This window comes from Phalacrocorax aristotelis, chromosome 1 (assembly GCF_949628215.1).
Source record: "Phalacrocorax aristotelis chromosome 1, bGulAri2.1, whole genome shotgun sequence".
Classification (NCBI taxonomy): Eukaryota; Metazoa; Chordata; class Aves; order Suliformes; family Phalacrocoracidae; genus Phalacrocorax; species Phalacrocorax aristotelis.
In genome coordinates, this window is record NC_134276.1 from 147369926 (window position 1) to 147393609 (window position 23684).

The window sequence follows — 23684 nt, forward strand, 5'->3', positions numbered from 1 at the left end:
TACTGAAGAGTACAGCTTCAGTAACAGGACCAGTGCTGCACAACAACAAAGAACGCATGGATCAGCTCACCAGATCATAGCAAGTTGTTACCTCTGTGCATGTGTGTGTGTGGCTTTGTCAAAAGAATAACTTTGAGAGAACCTCCATAGCTCAAATAAATGGTGTAACGAAGACATATGGTCTTTTACACTTCAGAAATAACTAACAAAACTCATTTGTTTTCAGGGAACAGAAGACACAGAATCAGACTTTTCAATGGTGGAGTCTCTAGAGTCCCAATAACACTTTCTCATCTTTTCATGATCCTGACTTTTCTAAGGGAGAAATCTCTTCAGACTACAGCTCTCTTTATGCATAACACTACTCTGCAGCCTTCCTCAAACAAGATGATACCTACCATATTTTCATTTAATTAAAGCAGAGCAGACCGTTAGAGACAGCTCTTGTCAGCTCATTCCTGTCAGTGGTAGGACAGAAGAACAAGCATTTACATTGTAAAGACGAGTGTTTCTGTTATCTTCATACCTTTTCTTTCTAGGCCCGTTTTCTTTCTTCCTCTGGTTTTATTTGTCTTCCTCTTCTTGGTCTTTATTCATATTTTGCTCCCCCTTATATATAGCAATAGTATCTTTTGCAAGGGTAGGAGAGAAGAGCAGAGCAGAGAAGGAAATATCTTTAGATTTCTTTTTTTAAAATGCTGGTCTGTTTCTGATCTTCCTTCTGTTTCACTGCTTTATTGCCACCAAATATTGGCTTTGCAAAAAGAGAAGTGGGAATTTGAAGTTAAGTTCATGTACCAGGGAAAACTTGCTGTAAGATATTAGTAAGAGAAAACTTTTCTCTTTTAGTTGGCCCAAGGGTATTTTCCTAGTCGACAGCAGGCCTAGTTACCATGGAAAACAGAAGAGCTGGAGGGCAGGCACAGTAGGAAAGTGAGGCATAGACCTGTGTGCAATTAGGTTAGCTTAGTTTGCAGAGGCTTGCTGAAATTAATCTCTCATTTCAGACAGTTTGTTGCTCTTCCATTGCTGGGTAGTAGACATTAAGTTTAATCTGGGTTTACAAGCCCATTTTAGCCCTGCTGAGACATATTCAACTGTGGGGCCAGATCTGAATAAACTTTTGAATAAGCTAAATTCCCTTTTAATGAACCCCTAACCAAGAAAGCATTACTTTTTAAACTTTTATCAAGGAAATTTTGCATGACACTCTTCAGATCAAACCATATAGTTTTGGGGTTAATACTAATAGATTTTAATGTCAGAAGAATTTCAGGCAGATATAGGAATGAAAGCCCATCTTGAATTCCTAGTTTTACTTGCTGGGTGACCTTGGCAAAATTCTTTAATTTTTCTACTTTTACTTTTCAAAAGAGGAAATGATTATTTACCTTTTCATAGGATGCTGTGTTCTGTTTGTAAACTGCTTTTATGCCACAGAGGTAAATGCCATGGCGAATAGGTCTGTTTAATAACATTGCCACTTCCTTTCCATGTGGTACTCATATAGCCAGCATTTGTCAATCACATGGGAGAAAAAAGCAGCCCTGGGCATTTTTTTCACTCATGAGAAAAGCAGAATTAAGATCTAGTTGTTGTGAGGAAAGTTCAGCTCTATCTCCAAGATTCACAATCACATTTGTGGAATTGTTATTGCAGTAAGCAGATGTCATATTTCCATATGACCTGAGTCAGGTAAAGAGTGGAGCGTACTCTCCAGGGACAGTTACTGCACTGGCAGAATAAATATAGATCAGCCATCTGACACAAAATGCTGCTGGGACTTTGAAACTCACTGGCTCTTCTATAGGTATCTTCCCTGTACTCAGAGTGCTGTCCTTACATTCATTCCATGTGAGGGTGCAGCTGGATAGTGGACTGAGAGGCAGAAATCATAACTTTCCTTCTTTCTCCCACCATACACATGCTTGCTTACTATTTATTGTGTGAATACCCCTGAATCAACCACATTTCTCCTTAGATGTGTATTCTGCTGAGTGAGCAAAAATCTGTGTTTGCCAAAAAATAACATGGATAAGTGCCATATTATTTCTATCAGCAGAGCAGTGGCAGTACCTACAGGCTGGCAGCTATGGGTGAACCTTGCAAAGCCAGGCAAATTACTGCTTAAACCTCCTTCAAATTCGTGTTTAAAAAATTCCTGATGATAAAGCAGAGCAACAGCTGAAGACTGCATGTGTCAGCTTTAAACTGATGCAAAACGTGATATTAAAATGAGCCATTATTTAAGTTACTTTCCATTCCCACTGACAATTGCAAGAAAATTTGCCACGATGGCTGCTTAAATTAATTTCAGCAAACTGCCCTATCAACAAAAACACATACATGAGATTTGTGGGTTATGCAAGTGATTGAGAAGCTGGCTAAGCAGTGTCTATTAGCAAAGTACAATTAATAAAAATGCTTCTCCTGATAGAAATCAACACACACAATGGAATGACATTGTGGAGAAGGTTAAGTAGAAGAATAAATACTGACCTCTAATACCAGACTTCACAGAGGAAATGCTACAGGTCAAAGTAGAAATTAGATGAGCTTGGTAAGTAGAGTTTTATCAGCCATTGTTATGCCAAGCCCTAAGTGTTGAAACCATGTTTACTGTCTGACCTCCTCTGTGCCCAGTGCACAGGATAATTATTACAGATGGCAATGCCCTATTTCCCAGACAGGACCCCACTTCCCTTGCTCATCTAGAAACAATGTCTTCCCTCAGTTAAAAATGTATAATGTGTTACAGCACTCATGATAAGGGGCTGTGTTTTGAATTAATCCACACCCATGGATTTGGCTCTGGAAATCCCAGTTCAATCCCTTCTGCATTAGCCAAGATGGCAGCTGCCACACTAAAGCTAATGAGACTGATAAATATCAATTCAGTAAATTAAATTTTTTTCCCCGACATCAGATAATTTTGTACTAATCCAGACATTTATACCCATTTAATATCAGCTGACATAACATCATTTATTATTTAACACTAATTGAAAACTACTGGTTTATTATTCCAAAGAGCATTTGCTGTCACTTATAACTTATGTTTTTTTATAACAGCTATTTTTCAAATAATATCATCATAAAATTTTATGTTTTCTGCCTAGTTGCAGACCTTTCATACCCAAGCACATGACTGGTGATGTGGATAGAATGAAAGAATCAGGTAATTTCTCTTAAAGGTTTTCATTTTAGCAATTTTTCTTCATATTTTCTGTTATATATTTCTGAGAATCACAGAATCCCAGGTTGGAAGGGACCTCAGGGATCATCTAGTCCAACATTCTAGGTAAGAGCACAGTCAAGACAAGATGGCCCAGCACCCTGTCCAGTAAAACTTCTTTCTGACTGAAGCAAATGAATCAAAGTATAAGAAACAACTCTTCATAAAACGAGTGTTGAACTTAGACCCTTTAGGTTTTGTTTTTTGTTTGTTTTGTTTTTTTTTTTTAAACTAAATAATCTGGGGTTTGTTCAGCTTGCCTTCAGGCTTGGTTTTTTTCAGATGGTACAGAAGAAAGTGCATATCCCTACTGCTATGCCATTTGCTCTTATTCTAACATAAAAGATAAAATCCCTCACTGGCTACAATGGAATGTCAATATATATATGAAGGAACTGACAAGACGTAGGAGGACACATGCTCCATCACACTGGGTGAAAGACAGCATTAACATTTGTGCAATGGAGTGTTTGCAGCAGCCTAACACTGTCATGACTGATGGCAAGTGGAACTCCTTGGGGCTGAACATATCATTTGACCAGTTTTATCTGTCTGAGATCCCATCATGTGGTTTTCACCATGATACTGTCTTTCAGCTGTAACATGACCAGGGTGGAACAGTACAGAAAGTTACTGATGAAAGTGTCTATCCAAGAGATGATACCTATTACCAAGTTGCTTATTTAGGAAACACAGAATTCTCAATCCTTCCTAAGATGAAAGCACCCTTTCTGCAAGATGTCATCTAAGGATGACCCTGCTGGTTCGAGAATTGAAGGACTCTGGAAACTGAATCAGTAAACAAGCCAACACAGTTACAGAATTCATCTGTGACTTACAGAAACATGTGAGAGCTGACATCAGGAGGGACCTCAGGAAGTCCTCTGGTCTGTTTCCTGCTGAAAGCAGAGCTAGCTCTCATATTGGATCAGGTTGTTCAGAGGGTTTGGCCTCAGCAGCAGGCTGGGAGAGCTCCTGAGACGGGGGAGTAACAGAGGTGCAATTTGATGATACGATGATGAGTTCCCAGAACTCATTCAAAACATATGACCTAATGTTAGGCAGGTCTTCAAGGAGAGGGTGGTCTACTCAGGAAGACTTAAATTTTGTTGGTGGTTCAGCTTAGGAAGACTTAAAATTCTGTTGACAATCACAACTTTTTGGAAATAGTAACATTCACTTTATGATTAATTTGCCACTTATTCAGTGGGCAAAGAACTGCATTTCTAAGTTGTGAACATCACTCTGGTCAGCATTCAGTCCCATCAACTGCACTGCAACTGAAAAGCTATTTATGGCAAGCACTTCTAGCTTGGGCCCAACTGTCACAGTAACAACAGATACTTCAAAACTTCTGTGATGTAGATTGATTTTAGGGTATGAACAAAGACTCCACATTATTCTATACACCACATCAGCCAGAACTACCCTTGGGTACAGAATAGCAGAGATTGGGGTTTTGCCTATGACACTGCCTTGACAACATTCTCCTGTGTGTTTGCAGGGCAAAAATTGTAAGAGCTTCTTTCTCTGAATGAACAGCTGACTACTTAGTTACTACTATTTGGTCTACAGTCTTCCAGGTCTTAGAGAAGCTATGCCAGGCAAAGGAGGACAGTTCAGTCAGAGTAGTTTTGTGTGAAATGATCAAGTATGAGTCTCCAGTGGCTCCTCTTGAAAGGAAAGTTGATGGCTGTTTATTTTCTAGAATCAATAACTTAGACTGAGGCAGAAGCACAGTGGTTACATGTCTAGGCACAAGGGTCTCCAGAGGAACATGTAGCAATATAGGCAATCAAATCAAAATTACACTATATAGAAAGGGGAGAGTAACCGCACAGGTTATACTTAGGAATAACGCTTTTTTTTGTGGAAATGGTTCTAAATCTCCCAGTTCTCTCAGGAGGTCTTCACCTGAATCTAAACTTCACAGATGGGAGAAATTAACTCTTATTTCTCAGAGAACATAGCAGAATTATATTACTTACTCTACAACTTATCTCTGCTCTCCTCTTTTGCTTTTCTGCAACCTTCCTCCTATAAAGATATTTTGCTTTGCTATCCTACTCAGTTCCCTCAGTAACTACTCTGTCCCTTAGCCTGCCTAAAGCCTGTTCTGCACCACTTCAAACATAGTTCCACTCTTCTGTGCAGACACTGGAAATACTGTGGCAATTCCCTCCCTTTCCAAACCAGTGGAGACTGCCTTGACTTCTGAGCCTGGGAGAAGAACTGGGGTCTTGAAGCAGGAGAGACAGAAATGTTTGCAGAGCCAGGTGGAGGGAACTCCCAGTTTCAACACTTTCAACCGCCAGAGGCATGGTGCTTTGCACATTACATCCTCTACCCATTTCCAAGTGAATCTTGAGGAAAGCTTTCCATTTCCAGATATGAAACACCATAGATTAGATTTTAAAGACAGAATGCAGGAAAGCATATGCACCAATGTATGTACATCTGTAAATATAAAACCACCACCACGTACGTGTGAGAAAGCACTGGTCTGGGAATGGAGCGTAAGGAGGCCTTGGGGGAACAGTTATTTTAATTTCACTGGATGACAGACTGTGAACAATTGCTGGGAGAAACTGAACATGAAAACCAAGCACTTATGCAAGGGAAAAGATATATATATATATATATATCTTTTTTAATCTACTTGGATATAAGCCCTGCTACACAAGCTAGAAAAATGAAGAGTAAGAAGCATAAACCAGGATTTTACGGAGAGATGTTGAGGGTTGCTTTGCTGTTTACACTGAAATACTTAGTGTCACCGTTTATGTTTAAGGATTTGAACTCTCCAAGCCATTTATTAGGTGAGATGAGAAAGGAATTCTCAGTTTGTGAGAGAGGGATGGTGCTGATTCGAAAAAATCATCCACTTGTGTGTGTGCCATTGCTTTTTTATTAAAGTGACCATTAAATTTTTGTTACTACGTTATATTATTGTAATACCTATCTCAGTGCTCTCTCTCCTTTTAATAAGGAGGACTTTACTACTCCTAGTTTTACTATCAAGATGGTGCATTTACTTCCTCATTCACTACAGTTTACCTGGATTCTTGTAAGGAAAGCAAGAACAGTCAGCAGTGGAGAAAACCTTTTTCTAGCTCAGACCAGGCAATCTCTAAAAACCATCTCCTAAAACATCTTAAAATTGATCAGCCCTGCAGTTCTTCTCATCATTAATAATGTTAATAAGACTAACAAAAGGTGTTGGCCTTACTTCCACGCTTGTTTATCCACACAACAGAACCTGCACCACTCTAGCGCTGCAAATGCTCCACTGCAGTCTGCTTGCATGGCTCAACCACACCTTGGAAATTTGGTCAGGTAATTTTTTTTACAATAAGACCAACATCCAGCATTTTATTTTGCTTCTGTCTACTAAAATCCTGAACTGAGTAGAAGCAATGTAAGAGTAGAAACAAATCCATATTCGCCTTTTAAAATCTTCAGTGGACGTGATTTGTATTAGCTCTTTGAAAGACAGACAGACAAATGAAAAACAATAACTACTCCAGCACTGAAGCACTGAACACATTTACAAGCAAATAATTTCCTGTATACATGCTGCCAGTATTTTATCCTGTCTTAAACCCCACCCTCCACTTAATAACACTTTTTTTCTTTTAACACAAGCAAATGAGTTTTCCCTCGGGTAACCGCCATCAGTGAACAGCAGCCAGGTGGCACACAGCACAGGTGAGATACCAACGGTATTTCATAAATCATTTTGTTTAAAAGACAGTCAGTTTTCAAGCTAAGAAGTAAGACAATCTGTTAATAGTTTAGGATTGAGCAATTCAGATGAAGAGCAAGAGGAGGAGATGTACCTGATATAACAACCTTTGTACTAAGGATTGTCTTAAAATATGTATTGCATCTACTCTAGGTTTAGTTTAAAATAATGCTGATGTCTTGCTTTAGAACAAATGGGGTACTTTCCAACAATATGGGGGGAGGGGAAGAGAAATAATTCAAAATAGCTCAGTGTGGCACTCACTGGGTTACCTCAGCCACAAGTGTCTACTTTCACATCTCCAGTGACTAGCATGAGTATTAAGTTTTGGGTTTTTTTCAACTTCATCTGGCACTTCAGATACCATCTGAATGTTTGTATCTAAGCTCAATGTTTCTGTGAAAAGCTTTGATTTTGACGAACATTAAAAAAAAAAAATTCAGTGAAAAATTCCTTACTAACTACCTTACACCAACAGCCACCCAGTATTGGTATAATATTGTGATGATATATCTTTGAATGTCTTTATACAGGAATAATGGCCTATCAGAGACAAAACTCACTTTTTGTAGCCTGATTTTCTTTCTGAAACAAAGAAATAATATAATGAACTTTACCAAACCATGCTCTGTGGATTTGATGAACACCACAGTGGAAGCCAAAGAACTGTCCAGCTGCCTTTTGACTGAGATATCTACTGGTTGTACAAACTATTGGGTAGAGTTTGACAGGCTTTAGATTTGGAAGGAATCTTAATGCCGTTAGATTCACTGGTCACTTTCTGTTATTTAATTCAAAGGTCCAACATACATCAGTTTTAACCAAGTGGGCTCTTGGCTAAGAAAACACTGAATGAAATGATGTGAGACATGGTCCGTTGAGTCTCTTGCTTAAAAGGAGATTATTACAACATGTTAACAGTGTTGTTCAAGAAAACAGCCACGCAAAGGCAACTCATCTAACAGTTTTTTCTGTCCTCTCTCAGCTTATTTTTAATATGGTCCCCATTCACATGACAACATTATGATTACAGAGTAATATACCATTTAGTACAGGTGAGCATTCAGAAAGCAATAAAAGCTTAAGGAAATATTTTCAAACAGCAAGGTTTTTATGAATTTAATCCTGAAATACTCATCATCTGCAAATACCTAAAAATACTGAATTATAATAATTCTTTACTGTTGACCTGGGAGGACCTTTTATCAATCCTTCTGCCTCTCCTCCCTAGAAATATTGCCATCTAGTATAGTTTTTTATATTTTTATTTTATTTCAAAACCTGTTTATAATTTTATTTGGTTTTACATCAGGGACTTCTTTTCTTAGAACAATTCCCATTAGTCACAAACTAATTTTCTGTTAAATCATGCATTAGTTGAATATATTCAACAAAGACTAATTCATGAGTCTCCTTTTTCTAATGTTTCAGCCATTTAGGCAAAGGTCCAAGGCCTAGATTTCATTCTGGTGGAGAATGACAATTAAATCTGGAAATATTAACCACAGAAATATACAAGTAACAGCAATGTTAAGATGACCAATGATTCATTCCCTGAATGCTCTGTATCCACTTGAAGCCCCTATCTGTTTATTCATACTTTTCCCTAAAGATGCCACTGAAAGTGTTCAGAAATAAGAATGATTTACTAAACTCAAACCTGTCAGACAAGGCTGTGGTCAACTGCAGGATGACTATAAATGAGGACTCCCATCATATCAATCCAAGAAAGTCAAAGCCTGCACTGCATTTATTCAAGTCATGTGGTAAGAACTTTGCAACACACATTCAAAGAAAAATGGGTTGAAAACAACTCTCTAGGGTAGCTCAAGACAAACTTTGCCAAAAACTTGTCCAAACAGCTGTAGTTAAAACATAAAAGTTTGCTAACCTTGAAAGAGCAAAAGACCTATAACAGAGCAAGACATATAAAATGTTTTACATAATCTGATGCAATATTGAAACATCTACAGATTCATTATGCATAAAATAAGTGCCATTTATAGAAAAAAAGCTTTATGCAAAGTATCATAATGAAAGTTTCCACACATTCACAAAAGGTAAAAAGTGAAAGTGCAAGCATGAAATGAAAAGCAAATAAACTTTTTAGATATTATACCTGACAAATTTAAAGTGAGGTGTCCTCTCCTAACATTTCACCTCAAAAATCAGGATCAAGTAGCACCACAACTCTGTAGCAGAGAAGTGGCCTGCTGGAGGACCCCCCCTCAGCTGCAGGATTGCAGCATTTCACCTGTGAAACAACACCATCAGCTGCTCAGCTGAGAATCACAGGAGATTCTCCATACTTTTCACTTTCTGACTGAGAATTCCACTCTCCAAAGTCATTACAGCCTGATCTGTGAAATTTGCATAATCTTTAAATTGCAGCTATTGTCATTTTTAATGATTTGGACATTTCAAATTATTAAGGCTGGTCACTTTTCCTATATTGGCCTAGCTCAATGAGTACTTAAAGGAAATTTCAGTGTAAAGACATAGCTTCATGGATTTCTTTCAGTCATCTTTTTCCAGCATTCTTTCACAGTATAAAAACCAAAACAACTCCTCCACATCCATCAAATTCATGCCTGAAAATTATCCATTTGAAGTGACAGAACTAGATGAATGTTTTGTCAAAAGCTTTCCTGATTTATTACTACTCTGGTTTACATCCCCAAATGTTCCTCTGGGACAAGTAAAGATTATGTGAGGTATCCATCAGGAAAGATTTTAGCTCTCTGTTTTGTTTTTGAAGGAAGCAACAATAAAACATTTTTAATGGAAAAAAGATGAAAGGCACAGATGAAAGCCTACTGTGACATCAGCACAGAGCCCTGCTCTGAATCCCTTCCTCAGCAACACCTGCTCTGCTTCCTCAGTCCTGTTCAACTCCACAAGTGGGTCGTTATAGTCCATCACAGCCCGGCATCACACACACAGTAACAGACCACCAAAATAGTGTGTTCAATCCTTTCCACAGAGCATACTGAAAACACAACACCCATCGTTCATATTCAGTTACATTATTGGAGGGGTTATGATAGATATAACTTGAAGCTAGTAGGGAGATTTCCAGCATAACTGAAAAATAAGATTTGTCAGCTTCAACATTTTTAAATGTAAAAGGAGCCAAAACAAAAATAAATCAGACAGGCAGTGTTTGGAAAAACAATGTACAGAAAACCATTTTCCTTAGTGCTACCTTATAAATCATGAAGCAGCTAAAAGGATTAAGGCCAATTGCTCTTGTTTTGTTTGTTTGTTTTCTGAAATCTTTCACCTTTTTCAGTTTATCTTTTCAACTTTAAGTAGGTTCATTTTTTACACATTCGTAATGGTGTATTTTTTCATGACAGTAACACTCGCTGATATCTTGAACTCAAATCCTAATATAGAGTGGCAAAACAACTGATCAAACATATACTGGGACTGGCTATACACAGTAAGAAGGACCAAATTAACACAAAACAAAATAGACATATTTTGTATTTACATTAATGTCATTTTAATGGGTTGGGCTTTTCAGCCTGCTCTACACAGCTATTTAGGAAGTTCATTAATAATCAGCAGACTTGATAACTTCTGACTGTGTGAGAAAGACACCATAAAATGGGAAGAGGAAGACCTGGAGGATGACTGCCTGTTTAATGTTCAGATAATTAAGAGTGTTGGACAGATAGGTATCTGCTTGATTTATTTCTTCTTTTGAAGTCTTCAAGTAAATTATGGTTAATGTAGACCAGTTTTGACAGCGAAAAATGTATTTCCTTTCAGAAAATATGAAGCAATAATCTATCGTTCCAATGCTGGAGTGCTGAATGAAACTAAGTGGTAACAATTTTGGAAAACTATATTAAGGGACAAGCGTCTCAACAGTATAGAATTTCACTGGGGCGTTTTTAAACTTTTATACATTGCTTACGTTCTTTTTGCATCTTACAGTTTTTTATATAGAAAAAGAAATAAAAATAAAATACTATGTTCTAGTCTTGAAATCAATAGTATAATTCACATTGTTTTCAGTGTGCTGGATTTCACTAGGATTTCCTTCTTAATCTTACATTCATACTTATCTACAAGATGTGGACTGGAAAAGATAGAAGAGTACTCCCTTTTCTCTTGGTTGTCAGTCCAAATGCAGAGAAATTTTATAAACTAGAAAGGTTCTGTAAAGTTTTAGTGATGTAAAACTCTACAAGAACTTAGAAGACAAGCTACAAATGGACATTTTGCCTTCAGCAAGGATTTCACCTAACTTCTTTTCTTGAGCTAAGCATACCAGATTCATTCTCATGCTCTGCCAAAATTTACAAACACTCGTACTCTTCCACAACAATTAAACTTGTTTTTTAGCACCACCTTCAAGCAGCTGCAACAGCTCTTAGAGGACACTACGCTTCTTGCCATTATTCAATCCTCCTGTGGAAGGCAACCATCTGTGAGACTTACTCTTGGCCACCTGCTGCCCCAGCCAGCTGTTTTGATTGCATGCTGCAGCTGCCACCTATGGAAGTAGCTAAAAGCCAAAAACGCTCAAGCAAGTGGGAAAACGATGGGCAGGTTGCCAGAGACGGAGGAGTGGATTAAAACTCCAGCACGAAAGCTGACAAAAAATCCCTGTGTGTGAAACATGACAGCAAGGAGATAAACAGAGACTTTCAGCAAGAAGAAGGGCCCAAAGGGGCTCAGCAGGTTTCTTTCCCCTCAAGCAACTTTTCTGCTTTGCTAAAGCCAGTTTAATAAATTCTCACCATAGGTCCAGGGAATGGGAAAACTTGCTCCAGCCTTCTCCTCTCCCAGGAACTGTGATGGGAAAAGACTAGAATCAAAGTAAATTTCTAGAAGATAGCAGGGCAGAGTAAATGTTTTCCATGCCTCATTGACATTAGGAACTCTTGAAATTAGTTTAAATGGGAGTTAAGACATACACGGGTCCTGTGCTGGCACTGTACGCATGGGCAAATTTTAGTTGCCTTTAGAAACGGAGTGCATTCAAAAGTACCAATAAGGATCTGAAACACTGATGGATTCAAATAGCCCAAGGTCCTCAAGAATTTAGAGGGGGGAAAAGTCACACATGATAAGAAAAAAGCCAAACAAACACAGGGCATAAGATCAATTACCTTTTGAATCTACATAGCAGAATTAGTGGGACAAATCTGCAGCAGATACAAGCAAAGAACAGACTAAAGCTACCCTGCTCTACAATAGCTAAGGATGCATCCCAAAAATGAATATTCTATCCGTTCTGTCCACCTTTGCCAACTACTGTCCCATAATTTCTAAATAATATCTTCAGGCAAACTTACCACTGCTTGATGGAAAGGGGTTAACAATTTTCTACCCAACATTAATATTTTAAAGGTGATGAGCTGGTACAAAATTGTTGGGTAACTGCTTATCTCTGGTGGGCAGGGAAATTGAATCAATTTTAAATAACTGAGATATTATTATAAATTATATTTGCCATTAAAATAAGCTAATGTTGACAGTCACCACCAGTTCTGGTAACTAGTTTGTAGATTTACAATAGTGTTGTAAAACATGGACGTTAAAACCAGCTGGCTTTTCCCTTATGTTTCTGAAATCACATCACTAGTTTTCTGAGTTACATTAGACTCTTCTTTTCCAACTTTTATTTTGGGCAAATACACTGTGCACAATGTTGCATTTTTTAATAGTGGAATGGTAAGTTCATTCATTACAATAAAAATAAATATAATAAAATAATATATTTAAAAATAAAAATAATCTTGTTACTCAAGTTTGTTTCTACCAGTCCTTGGTTCTTGATTGTTAAAATGAAACAGAATGCAACACTTGTGAATAAGATGTTACCAAATCACATTTCTTAAAAGAAGTTACATGAATGTACACACATACATGTGTTCCCCACATTACTAAATCATTGAGCTTCTTTTTAAAATCTCTTTAGACATAAGTGGAATACTGTTTGCCATTACTTTATAAGGACTGAAATTCCATTTGTGAAGTAAAGGAAAGCCATTATTAATTAATTAACGCTTTATTAATAAAGACTATGAAATTGCTGTTAAATTTTGTAAATAGAATTTATGGCTTGGGAAACTGACTTTTAAAATACTGAACAGGAATATGAATAATTACATAAATTGAAATGTTAGGTAGAAAACATTTTTCTACTGAAAAATATGGTAGAGCAGCGTAACCAATGAAAAAAGTGTGTATTGTGATGAATACAAGAAGCAAAATTTTAAGAGATGCGTGCCATATTTAAGTTCTCAGTTTTGACTGAAATATTTGAACAAAAAGCCTAAATAAAAGAGGTACCCCAGCTCCTTCCACTAAATTGAATGGGACTACTAGATGCTTGCACAATTACTTTGTGCAGCTAAACACATATATCATACACACAAGTTTAGTCAGCCTGTTTAAAATGTACCAATTTTTGAAACTGAGAGCATCCAGCCAGCAGGTATATCATGAGAAACAACTTTGCCATCTAACACTAACGAGCACTCAGTTTATATTAGGTGTACATTGTTCTACTGCTATACTTCCAAGGATGACTACCACAGAGGTGGCTACTCATATTTCTGTCTGCTGTATTTGCTCGTGTTCCCCCAGTCTCCCAGGTTTTGCCATCTTGTAAGACATTGCCATTATGTGAATTTGTTCTCAGAAACAAGTCACCTACTGCAATTTATTGACAGGTTGTTCCTTGAAAAAAAGCTCAAATACACACACCTGATCCACTGTCACAGTGTTTATCTCCTCATATTATCTGCTTTTTTTGGCTAAGATGGCCCTGGCAGCAAACTCTTAAGATTACCAGGGTCACAAGGAAGTTAGTGGATGGTAAGTGTTAGCTGACAACATATTGTTCAGTTATGTTACCAAGATCCTAATACTGACAAAATTACATCCATGTCTGTCTTGTGACCCAGTAAGACAGTACTGAAAGACAATAATAAAGACTACTGATTAGAGAAAATAAATTTTTGTATTACAAAGAAGAAAAAAACAAAGGTAAATATCTGAATATTTCTAGAAATATATGTGTATATATCTATATGTTTTTTATATATATACATATTCACACATACATACATACAAGCACATGTTAATTTTAAGATTTAACCAAAAGCTGTCCCCCTAGGAAACAAAAGTTCACATTTCAGGTAGAAGATACTTTTTATTTAAGGATAAATAGCAAAACACTATTTCTACAATTAGAAAAAGTATTTATGGGAAGTGTCCACAGTCATGTGTGACTCTAGGTTATGTTTTATTGGAAACAAATTTAGTAAACTAGTAAACTAGTAAACAGTTCCATGTGCAACCAAAGCAGAAGACAATAATCAATATCAAGATATATATATAAAATAAATTTATTTTGCCACATTAAATTGTATGGTGCCAGATAAGGATATCTATTATTCAGGATGGAATATCTGCTATATATTACCCAAGATTATAATATTAGACAGCTTAAGCTAAATTTGGGAAAAAAGTGGGGTTCTACACTGCAAAGTCAATAGGAAGAAACCCACAAATACTCAGTGATTTTTCTTCTGAGAAGAGAGATGTTAAAGAAAACATAGGCAAACCAATGATGTTCCCACAGTCCATTGAACTCTAGAAATAATTTCTAATTCCACAGGAAAATTACCAACTCTTTGGGTACGTTTAAGAACTCTAGATGGGACATTTTATATCCACTATGACTTAGCATAATAGAAGATAGTAGAAATTGTCTCAAACGTATTTCAGGCACTGTCAGGAAAATGGCTTGCTAAATGTGGTTCTTCTTTATTTGACAGACACATTCATTAGGCATGTTATTGTTATCCTACTCATTTCAGTGAAGCAAACACATTCATATTTCTGTTTTATCCCGACTAACACTTCCAGCGATCATGCAGGTATGAAAGCATGATCTATGCTCTTTCCGACCTCACACTTCATCAACCAAATGATTACATTTCAAGTTGTTGTCTTTCCTTTGCAGGGAGGAAAGCTTTTGTTTTAAGGGGTCTGAACCAGTTGAACTGTAAATGAAAGCTCAGTTCATCCATCATTACGAAACATGAAAAAGAAAAAAAACAAACCCCACAGCAGCTTGATTTTCAGATCACAGGCAGTTGTTCAGACAGCAGAAAGCCACATTCCTATTCAGAGAGCCTTGAAGTAAGAGCACAACAAACAGAATAGCCACCTCAAGCAATAATACAATTAGAGAGGTCCTTATACTGTGAATGGCAGTTACTGTCAGGACTGGTACATCTCCATAATCACGAAAAGGAACTATTGGAAACTCTACCATCACAAGTCAGACTGAAATGCAAAGGACTAAGAGATACAGTTTGACACACATGAGAAGTCTGACAACTTCAGGAGAGGTCAGAGAAATCACAAAAGCAGAATCCTTTATAAGTAAGGCAATGCTGCTTGGAGCTTGCAAATTCTGAGGAAGACTATTTTTGGCTCAAATCAGAAAATTCAAAAACATACAGATGGTACCTTACTTAAGTGAACAGAACTTCCCCCCTTTGTCCCACCAGGGGCAGGATGAAGGCAGAGATAAGTAGGTCTTTTACAAAATTTACCCATACCCAGTATTGAAAGGAAAATAAAGAAGGAGCAAAAGACTAGGTTTTCTGTAGATTTTTAAAAAGAGAGAGAGTTTGTCACCAATAGAAACATGGATAAAGTTCACCGTAACAGAAAACTACTATGGTAGTATCGGCAAATAATCTTACCAGTAAAGTTGATGGGCTACTTGGATGCTCTGAAGAGAACGATTCAACAGGAGTTTCACTAGAGGACTTTCAAGATTCCACTCAAACTTGAGCACCTTAACGAATAAATGAATAATAAGAATCACTTGTATGCTGGCTTGGTTGTCCGTTTTTATAAGACAATTAATCAGAAAGGACCCAGTGCTTAGTTTGATCGAAGCAATCCAACACATGGAGAATGCCCTAGCAATGCAATGAGCAAAGAAACTTCAGGGCACAAGTGTCTGCCACCATCTAAACGACAGATATCCAGATTCTGGCTGTGCTAACATACATGTAAATACACAGCTTTTCTTCCCTGCTTAAAACTATCAATACTGTATTTAATTTTTTTTCCTATTACCTGTTTTGGAAAATAAACTTATTTGTGAAACAGAAGCTGTGGAAGGTGAAATGTCACATAAGTGTCCTACTGTGTGAATGCTGTAAAGCTGTGCAGGTTCCACTGCTTCACAGTAGTGGATTACATAAATATATTCATATGTGTATACATATATATCTATCTAGATATGTGCATGCATTTATATAAATATATGTTTAAAAACACAAAACCCCCCTGAAGAGCTCTGAAATGTGGAACTGTAAGCAATCCATGTGCACAGTGTCACAATGTAAGGGAAAAAGGCTTTCAAAATGGCTGTTTCCCCCTTAACTGCAACACAGGACCTACTCAAACACAAACTAATTGCTTTGGAAGCAGTGGGCCCATAACTTGTAAAACATTAATTTCCAGTGAAATGCAATGTACATCTATAAAGGGACAATTCTACACCAATATTGCCCTGGTTACTCTGTGCTGACAATGATTTTTCCCATATATGTTGTTTTAAGAAAACTGTGATTTGTTGCAACACCATTTGCTACCTAGTCTGCAAAGAAGCCCTGCCACCGCCAGCCCCTGGTTTGGTGGTCATAGCAGAATTTCTCTTGTTCAGGTGCACTTTTTATTTTTCTTTTTTGCTTGAAAATGCCTTCTTGTAGTATACAGAAAAATTCAATCAGCATGCCAAACAACTACATTCTCTTCAGTGGAAAACAGTCTATAGCTCAGCCCTGTTGTTAATTCAATCATTGCATCAGCTGACCAGCCTTTCTTATTTATTCCTCTTACAATGTATCAATCAAACTGAAAGAATCTAAAGTATTTAATGAAGTTATTGATCTGGACAGAAGGCTTCCTTGGCTTTCAATTTCTTCCTTACCTGAACCAGCTGTGGGAGGTATTCTAACAATTCATCATTTGACAGATTTTCTATTTGTTGGACTGCTGTTCTGCGAATATCTTGATCTGGAAAACTAGAGCAAAAGAAATAGATATCATTAAGAGCTACTGAACCGCTGCAACTCTCCTGAGCTCTCGCTGATATAAAATGTTAGAAAAACATGTTTTCTCTTAAAATGGAATAGGAAAAAAAAACATTAATTTGCTCTGCTGTAACAAGAGTCAAGAAACACAGTAGATAATTGGGTTGACTGTTACAGTGTCATACAGGAAAAAAAAAAAAAACAACCCTGATTTTCAAATACCTTTTTTATTTTAAGCTATCATATGTCACATTTTCTTTATATGTACTGAAATACGAAACAAATTATAGATCTTCTCTTGCTGATCCTACTTACTTGAAATAGGAAATTTCCATGTCATGGGAACTTTTAAAAGTCACTTGAAGACTTCTTTTCTTCTGAGCAACAATACAAAAGCTTGATTTTCCCACACAGAAAGGATTTGTTTCAGATAATTTATTCCAATGTCAGCTCTTCTGGTTTGTATAATAACACAATAAAAATATTTTTTAAACTGAAGTAATTTTGAAATGGAAAACATGTTTCCTTTTTAATTTTTCTAAAGGAAAACTTAGTAAAAAAATCAACACCTTCCACAAAGGCTCCAAGTCAGTTAAACAGCCATTTCTGATAGGAAAATGTTTGTGTATTCAGCATAAGCTGCGTTATCAACAAATTCTGGTTGAAACCAGAGAGGCTGTAGCCTAATACAGATTTTCTGATGGAGTTCTAACTACAAAAATGATAAAAGAGGAAAACATGGTGTAGCATCAATGATAAAACAGGGAAAGAAGGCTGGAAAATATAGCTGGTCAAAATGTTTTTCTTTAAAAAAGAATAAGAATGAAATTTTGGTGTAACCTGACCGATCAAAAGTGACTCTTAACAGAACATTTTCTCTCTTTTCAGAGAAAAAGACAAAAAGTATATGGTGCTTCTTTTAATATTTGAAAGCTGAAAAATAATCTATTAGGGACATTTTTTGAAAAAATTAAAATACAAAAGTAATTTCCACCTTCTCATGTGTTGCGTTTGGATATTAATCATGATACACAGAGTATTTTGTGTACACAGAAGTTGCCTCTATTGGTTCACAGTTAGCTGTTCTGCTGCTGTCCTGCTTTCACAAGGAAAGGAACAGATGTGCTCTTCTGTGTATATCTGCTACATGGTGTCACCCTTAACTATCTGTCAGCACTTGAAGCTTGTCCCTTGCCATCCCAAGACTCTTCTGTTTTCTCCTGAAGCAAACTGGAAACGTTCATACAGACCTTTTAGTCGCCAGAGCCACAAGAGTGGTCATCTCTGCCAAAGGGGCAAAAATGTCTTCAAACTGCACTACAGTCAATCAGATATTGTTCAAAAATTCTGCCGGACTTTGACCCATTTCTCTGAGATCAAGTGTCTGCCCCACAAAACGGAGTGAATCCCTCCACTCTGAACTGATACAGTTATTAGGCTTTTTTGATAATCTCTAATTTAGTAGTCTAGTCATACCTAAAATTGATGAGTAAAGGACAACGACTATCCTGTCTATTTGCCCTGGAGAAAGTCCTTTGAAATCAGAACCATCATATATGGCAGAAGGTGTCACGGAGCCTCTAGTATTACAGCTTTATGATCTCACTACAAAAACAAACTGCTGTTCTCCCAGTTTCCCATCCAGTACCTTTTGCCGGCAATGTACCCACTAGAAAAATAAATCAGAAGTGAAACGTGGGAGACGGTACCACATTTGCAGCAACGACTGCTCATTGCTATCAAGAAATTGTAAAGATAAGCGCTCAGAAGTATAATGGCACCTTTGGCTCCAAACTTGAACTTTTAAGTTCAGTAAAACAAGCTGAAGCAAAACAATTGATTATTGAATCAACTGTGATCATTGAATTAACTACAGGCCATCAAATAAAAATGTGGATATTTTGGAAAAAGAAAAAAAAAGTCTAACGGTTGGACCTAGCTGAAAGCCCTGGCTTCTGTGCTGCAATCAGCTGCCACCTGTAGCACTTTCAAACCCTCTTTTAACAATGCAGCTCAGGTCTGATTTTATTATTTTGTTTGTTTGTTATGGTACATATTTGATAATGCTTTAATACAGTTTTAAATTGTTTGTATAATACTGAGAGGGCCTTGATGAGGAGAGAGGGAATACATTATAAATAAATTATCATGATAGGCCCAAATTAGCTGATTTTGCGAGGATTATTTTCTAAATTTGTTTATTCTAGGCAACCTATTAGGAATATTAAGTTGTTCCTTTAATATTCACATGGCTATTTAGAACAAAACATATTTGAAGGAGGACTGCATATTAAAAAAATTAATCCCTTTCATATCATCCTATCTTCTAATTATGCAATTGCTCCAAAGGCCTGTGTGCCAACCATGTGAAGATAATACAGAAATTAGCCTTTCCCTTCCCCTTCTCACCTAGTTCAACAGGTTACTGAACTGTAAAATATTCTCTATATAGGCACAAAGTCAAGCAGAAAAACGTTATTACTTATGTTACTGCTTGTCCTTACTAGCAGCCAGCATTTGAATATATGCAATGTTATGATGAGAGAAACTCATATTTTTCCAGCTAAACAAAGAATGATAAAATTATTTTAGTCCCAACCTTTCCAGAAAATTCAACAGCTAACATTTAATTTGTTTGGAATTAATTTACTCTAAGTAAAAATTGGGGCTATATCTTAGTTAGCAAAAGTATCTCAAGTGCATAGGTACTGTGGTGGAAAATCTACAGCCATTTGTTTCAGGAAACATGGCTCTTATCACTCTTCTTGAATGAGGTCTTGGTAATTTCTTGGTCCTGGTTACTAAACTGTTTCCTTCAGCTTGTAAATCTCGAGGTCAGCCTGAGGCTGAGTTGAACTTTCTTGAAAGAATGGGCAGTTAACATGTCCTCTTAACTACCTGACAATTTGTTAAACCCCAGGTGTAATATCTATTGCTCTCTTGAATGTCAATGTTGTTCAGGGCCACAGGTACAATACAAAAATATTTCATTGTATTTGTTTTACCCCTTACATTTGTATTTGAGCAAACATTTAACATCCTCAGAAACGCTAGAACTACAGCAAATACTTATGAACTTAACTAGTATTACATGGTGCTTATGCTATTCATGCTTACATTCATCAGTTTATTTGCTAAAAACCAATAACAGGGTAAGGTCTAGAAGCAGATCTAAGTGAAAAATCTTACCCCTCACATGCCTGGAAACTATGCCATCTTGTAGTCTGCAATTAAGTAAGGCTTGAGGGGTTTTTCAAGTGAATAATCTTGCAAGCTTTTGAGTGTTGCATCAAACCTGAGTTCAGTAATCCATAAATTAGCTTTTATTAGAGGACTCAATTGATTTTTTTGCTCTGTGACTCAGTGCAAGAGAAATCACTTCAGGCCTCAGAAAAACAGGTTCATAGTTTGGGTATTAGGGGACAGCTGATTTTCAGGGCTTGCTACAATGAATATGTATTTATTTACACATACTGAAAACTCTGGAAGCAGAGAAGTGACTTGACTGTATCACAATGAATTCAATATTCCAGTCTTTAAGGGCAGTCTCCTAAGAAAGAGGAGCTCATCTGTACCACATTTCATCTATATCAGTCCAATTTTGCAAAGGCTTTGAACCATAGATTATCAGGTTCCTGATACGTGGCCTCTGATAATAGCTTCAGAGAGGCAGGAGATTCCAGCACTCCTCTTTGCTAGCTGTTCTATGGTTGTCACCAAAATCCCTAAGAATTAGCTAGAAAATACAGAACTTAAAACAAAAACCTCTAAAAATGCTTGCATGACTCTTTATTTGCATAATTTCAAAATGGTAATTTTCATCCAGGCTTCCAATTACTTCTAGTTGTATTATTTTTCCTTAACAAACAACCTATTGGTCAATAAATAATTAAGAGAACAGAACTATGGTGTTCCTCACTCATTTGCCTGCCTGCACTGTAACATATTGTAGCTTTCTTCTTTTGGCTGATTTGTTTTGTCCTCTCTTCAGGTAATAAGTACTCCAGAAAAGAGACTGTGACTTCTTATAAGTTTGTTCCAGGTCTACATACTCAGAGACACTATGAAAAAATTAACAATATGTAAACTATAGTTGTTGAGTCTAGTCCTTAGCAATAGGTCACGCTATGCAGTACTTCAAATTTCCCCTTCACAGCTCATTTCAGAACCTGGATTCTCTTTAAGTTATGAAACCGATTTCCTTTGATATTTAACCTCAACAACCCCTTTGTTATTTTGTTCTTCCCTCCCTGCATGATGCCAGTGATTGGCAGCCACCCATTTTACAACTTCTGTCTATGTAGCTGTAGATTGTTAGGTCTCCCTTGAGACCTTAAGACAGCTTTTGTAATAGTTGAATTTTGAGCTGCATAAGCATAGATTACAATTTGCTTTAGAAATAAGAACAACTTACAGTCTTTGATTCTTTCCATATAGATAGCCAGTAGGGAGCTATTTGTCTAGTTGTACCTTTCAGCTAAACCAGATTCAAACAGAAGACGAAGTGCTGCTGAGGCATCCTGTGGATTTGTGAAATTCTCTTAAGATTTTAGCATTTGCCAGTAGTGACTTGATTGTAAATGAGAAATAGATGTACATTTCATTTTTAGCAGTTTCATTATCCTAATTTTATTGCACTGTCTCAAATAAACCTATGCTGGAAGATACTTGTCAGGTAAATGTAACTGTACAGTTCACTACATTTTCTAGCATGTGAAGATTTCTGTAGAGAAAAGAACGGCCTTTCATGAGGCATCTTTTAAGTTAGAGGCTTATAACATGCCACATATTTCTGTAATTCCCTTCACATTTTAAGTTCTGTTGCATTTTCAAAAAAGAAAGACTCTGGTCCCATGAAATACATGGTATTAAGTCTGGTAGAAACAAGGAAGGCTGATATAGCAAACCTATTGGAGTGAAGATACCAATTCAAAACAAAAAAAACCCTCTCCAAGTGGTAAAGGATATCATGCCAGTGACAGGTGCAACTGGGCAAGGAGAGAAGGTATGGAAGCACTATTTAAAAGAATAGACAGATAAGTTTCGGGTGTTAGTTTAAGTATTTTAAAAAGTAATTAGGCAGGAAGAGAGAAGAAACTTAAAGAAGAATAATTAAGGAATTGCTTTAGTTTTACCACATGGATAAAATTAGCAGGGCTATTTACTTTCTATTGGTTATTTTTTCATTCCTCTGAGGGCTTCTAAAGAAAACACTGAGTGAGTGTATGAAGATTAGAAAATGGCAATGACTAAAATAAAGTACAGAAAGATAACAAACACCAACAGTAAAAAGGACACTGGATTTTCAAAATTTTCATTTGAAAAAGAGTAATATAGTCACTCCTCATTGCAGTAAGACATGCAAATCCTCCCCATTTCCCCCCTCCCCCAACACTGCAAAGCTCATGGTCAGATACACTAGCTCTTGCTTTGGCTGACTGATTGGCAGATGGATCCTTAGAATTTACTTACAGAAAATATACTTTAAGTAACGCTTACATAGATTTTCTACAAGAAATCCTGACTAAAACAACTAGTACTAAGTTTAAGATGTCAGGGAGATCATGTGGTGAACCACATCCTAGGAGAGAACAAGGTAGGAAGAAATTACAAAAAGCAGTTTTTCTGTTTGAAACTTATATGATCTAGAAGGTTCTTCCCACCTCAGAGAAAAACTTTGTTCTCTGTTACATTAAAACAAAAGAACAAAACATGGAAATCTTGATTATTTATAGGTTTAGCCTCCTTATTAGGTTGCACACTTATGCACAGAAAGCATGCCATACCCTACATAGTTGTCCATTGTTAGTTGTCTTACTATAGCTGTCTGTTGTAGAACCTTCATATTTATTGCCAAGAAAGCTAAAAATTGTTAAAGGAAGTGGAAAAAAAAAAAGGAATTAATCACATTATGATGCTTAAAATGAAGAGTTGTCTTTTCCTAACAATGCATACATCCCCACATATGTTATCACTAAATTTCATGTACATTACTACAAAGCAGATTTAAAGCTTTATCAGTAGTGCGTTCTGTACAGCAAAGAATCAAATTAATTGTAGACTCTTGCTTTGTTCTTATCTTATTTCTTTACATAAGCCCATGTTTTCTCTCCACACTGATATACAACTACAGCCTTTTAAACCAAGTAAGATGCAAACAGGCAAGATATGCTCTAGCTGTGTCTGTTTGATAAATACTCTGTTGGGAATTCTGCTGTGGACTCTCAAAGAACAGTTCACATTCTGCTTTTATTAAAACAATGACAATCTGATTCAACACTTCTAAATCAATTTGGCTTTCAGAGGTGTACGAACAACCTCTGGCTTCAAGCTACCATATTTTATTATAATTATTGGCTAGAAACTGAATTTTGCAGATATTGGTATATATCCTAATGTCTGAAACTCAGTAACTACTCTGTTACATAATGTGAAAATCAACAATAATACTGTGAGTGTCAAAGGCTGAGGGATGCTATAACCAAAAGGGCATCTTTGGGCGAGGAGAGGTAGGAGGAGTCATATCTTCCCCTACTCTGCCTGCCCCATACAGGGAACTACATAATGTAGCATAAAACTCCTCTGACACCTTAACGTCTGATCTCAAAATCCTCTG

General features: G+C 36.8%; 1 protein-coding gene across 2 annotated transcripts in view; it reads right to left on the bottom strand.

Moving 5' to 3' along the window:
- The window catches only part of PIK3C2G (phosphatidylinositol-4-phosphate 3-kinase catalytic subunit type 2 gamma), a 226893-nt gene that overhangs the window by 92329 nt on the left and 110880 nt on the right, over window positions 1-23684 (bottom strand). For both annotated transcript variants that reach the window (XM_075114763.1, XM_075114773.1), the window contains 2 exons: window positions 16966-17059; window positions 15725-15819 (listed from right to left, as the gene is read on the bottom strand). In XM_075114763.1, the coding sequence (XP_074970864.1) occupies window positions 15725-15819; window positions 16966-17059 (189 nt within the window). The remainder of the gene's footprint in view (window positions 1-15724; window positions 15820-16965; window positions 17060-23684) is intronic.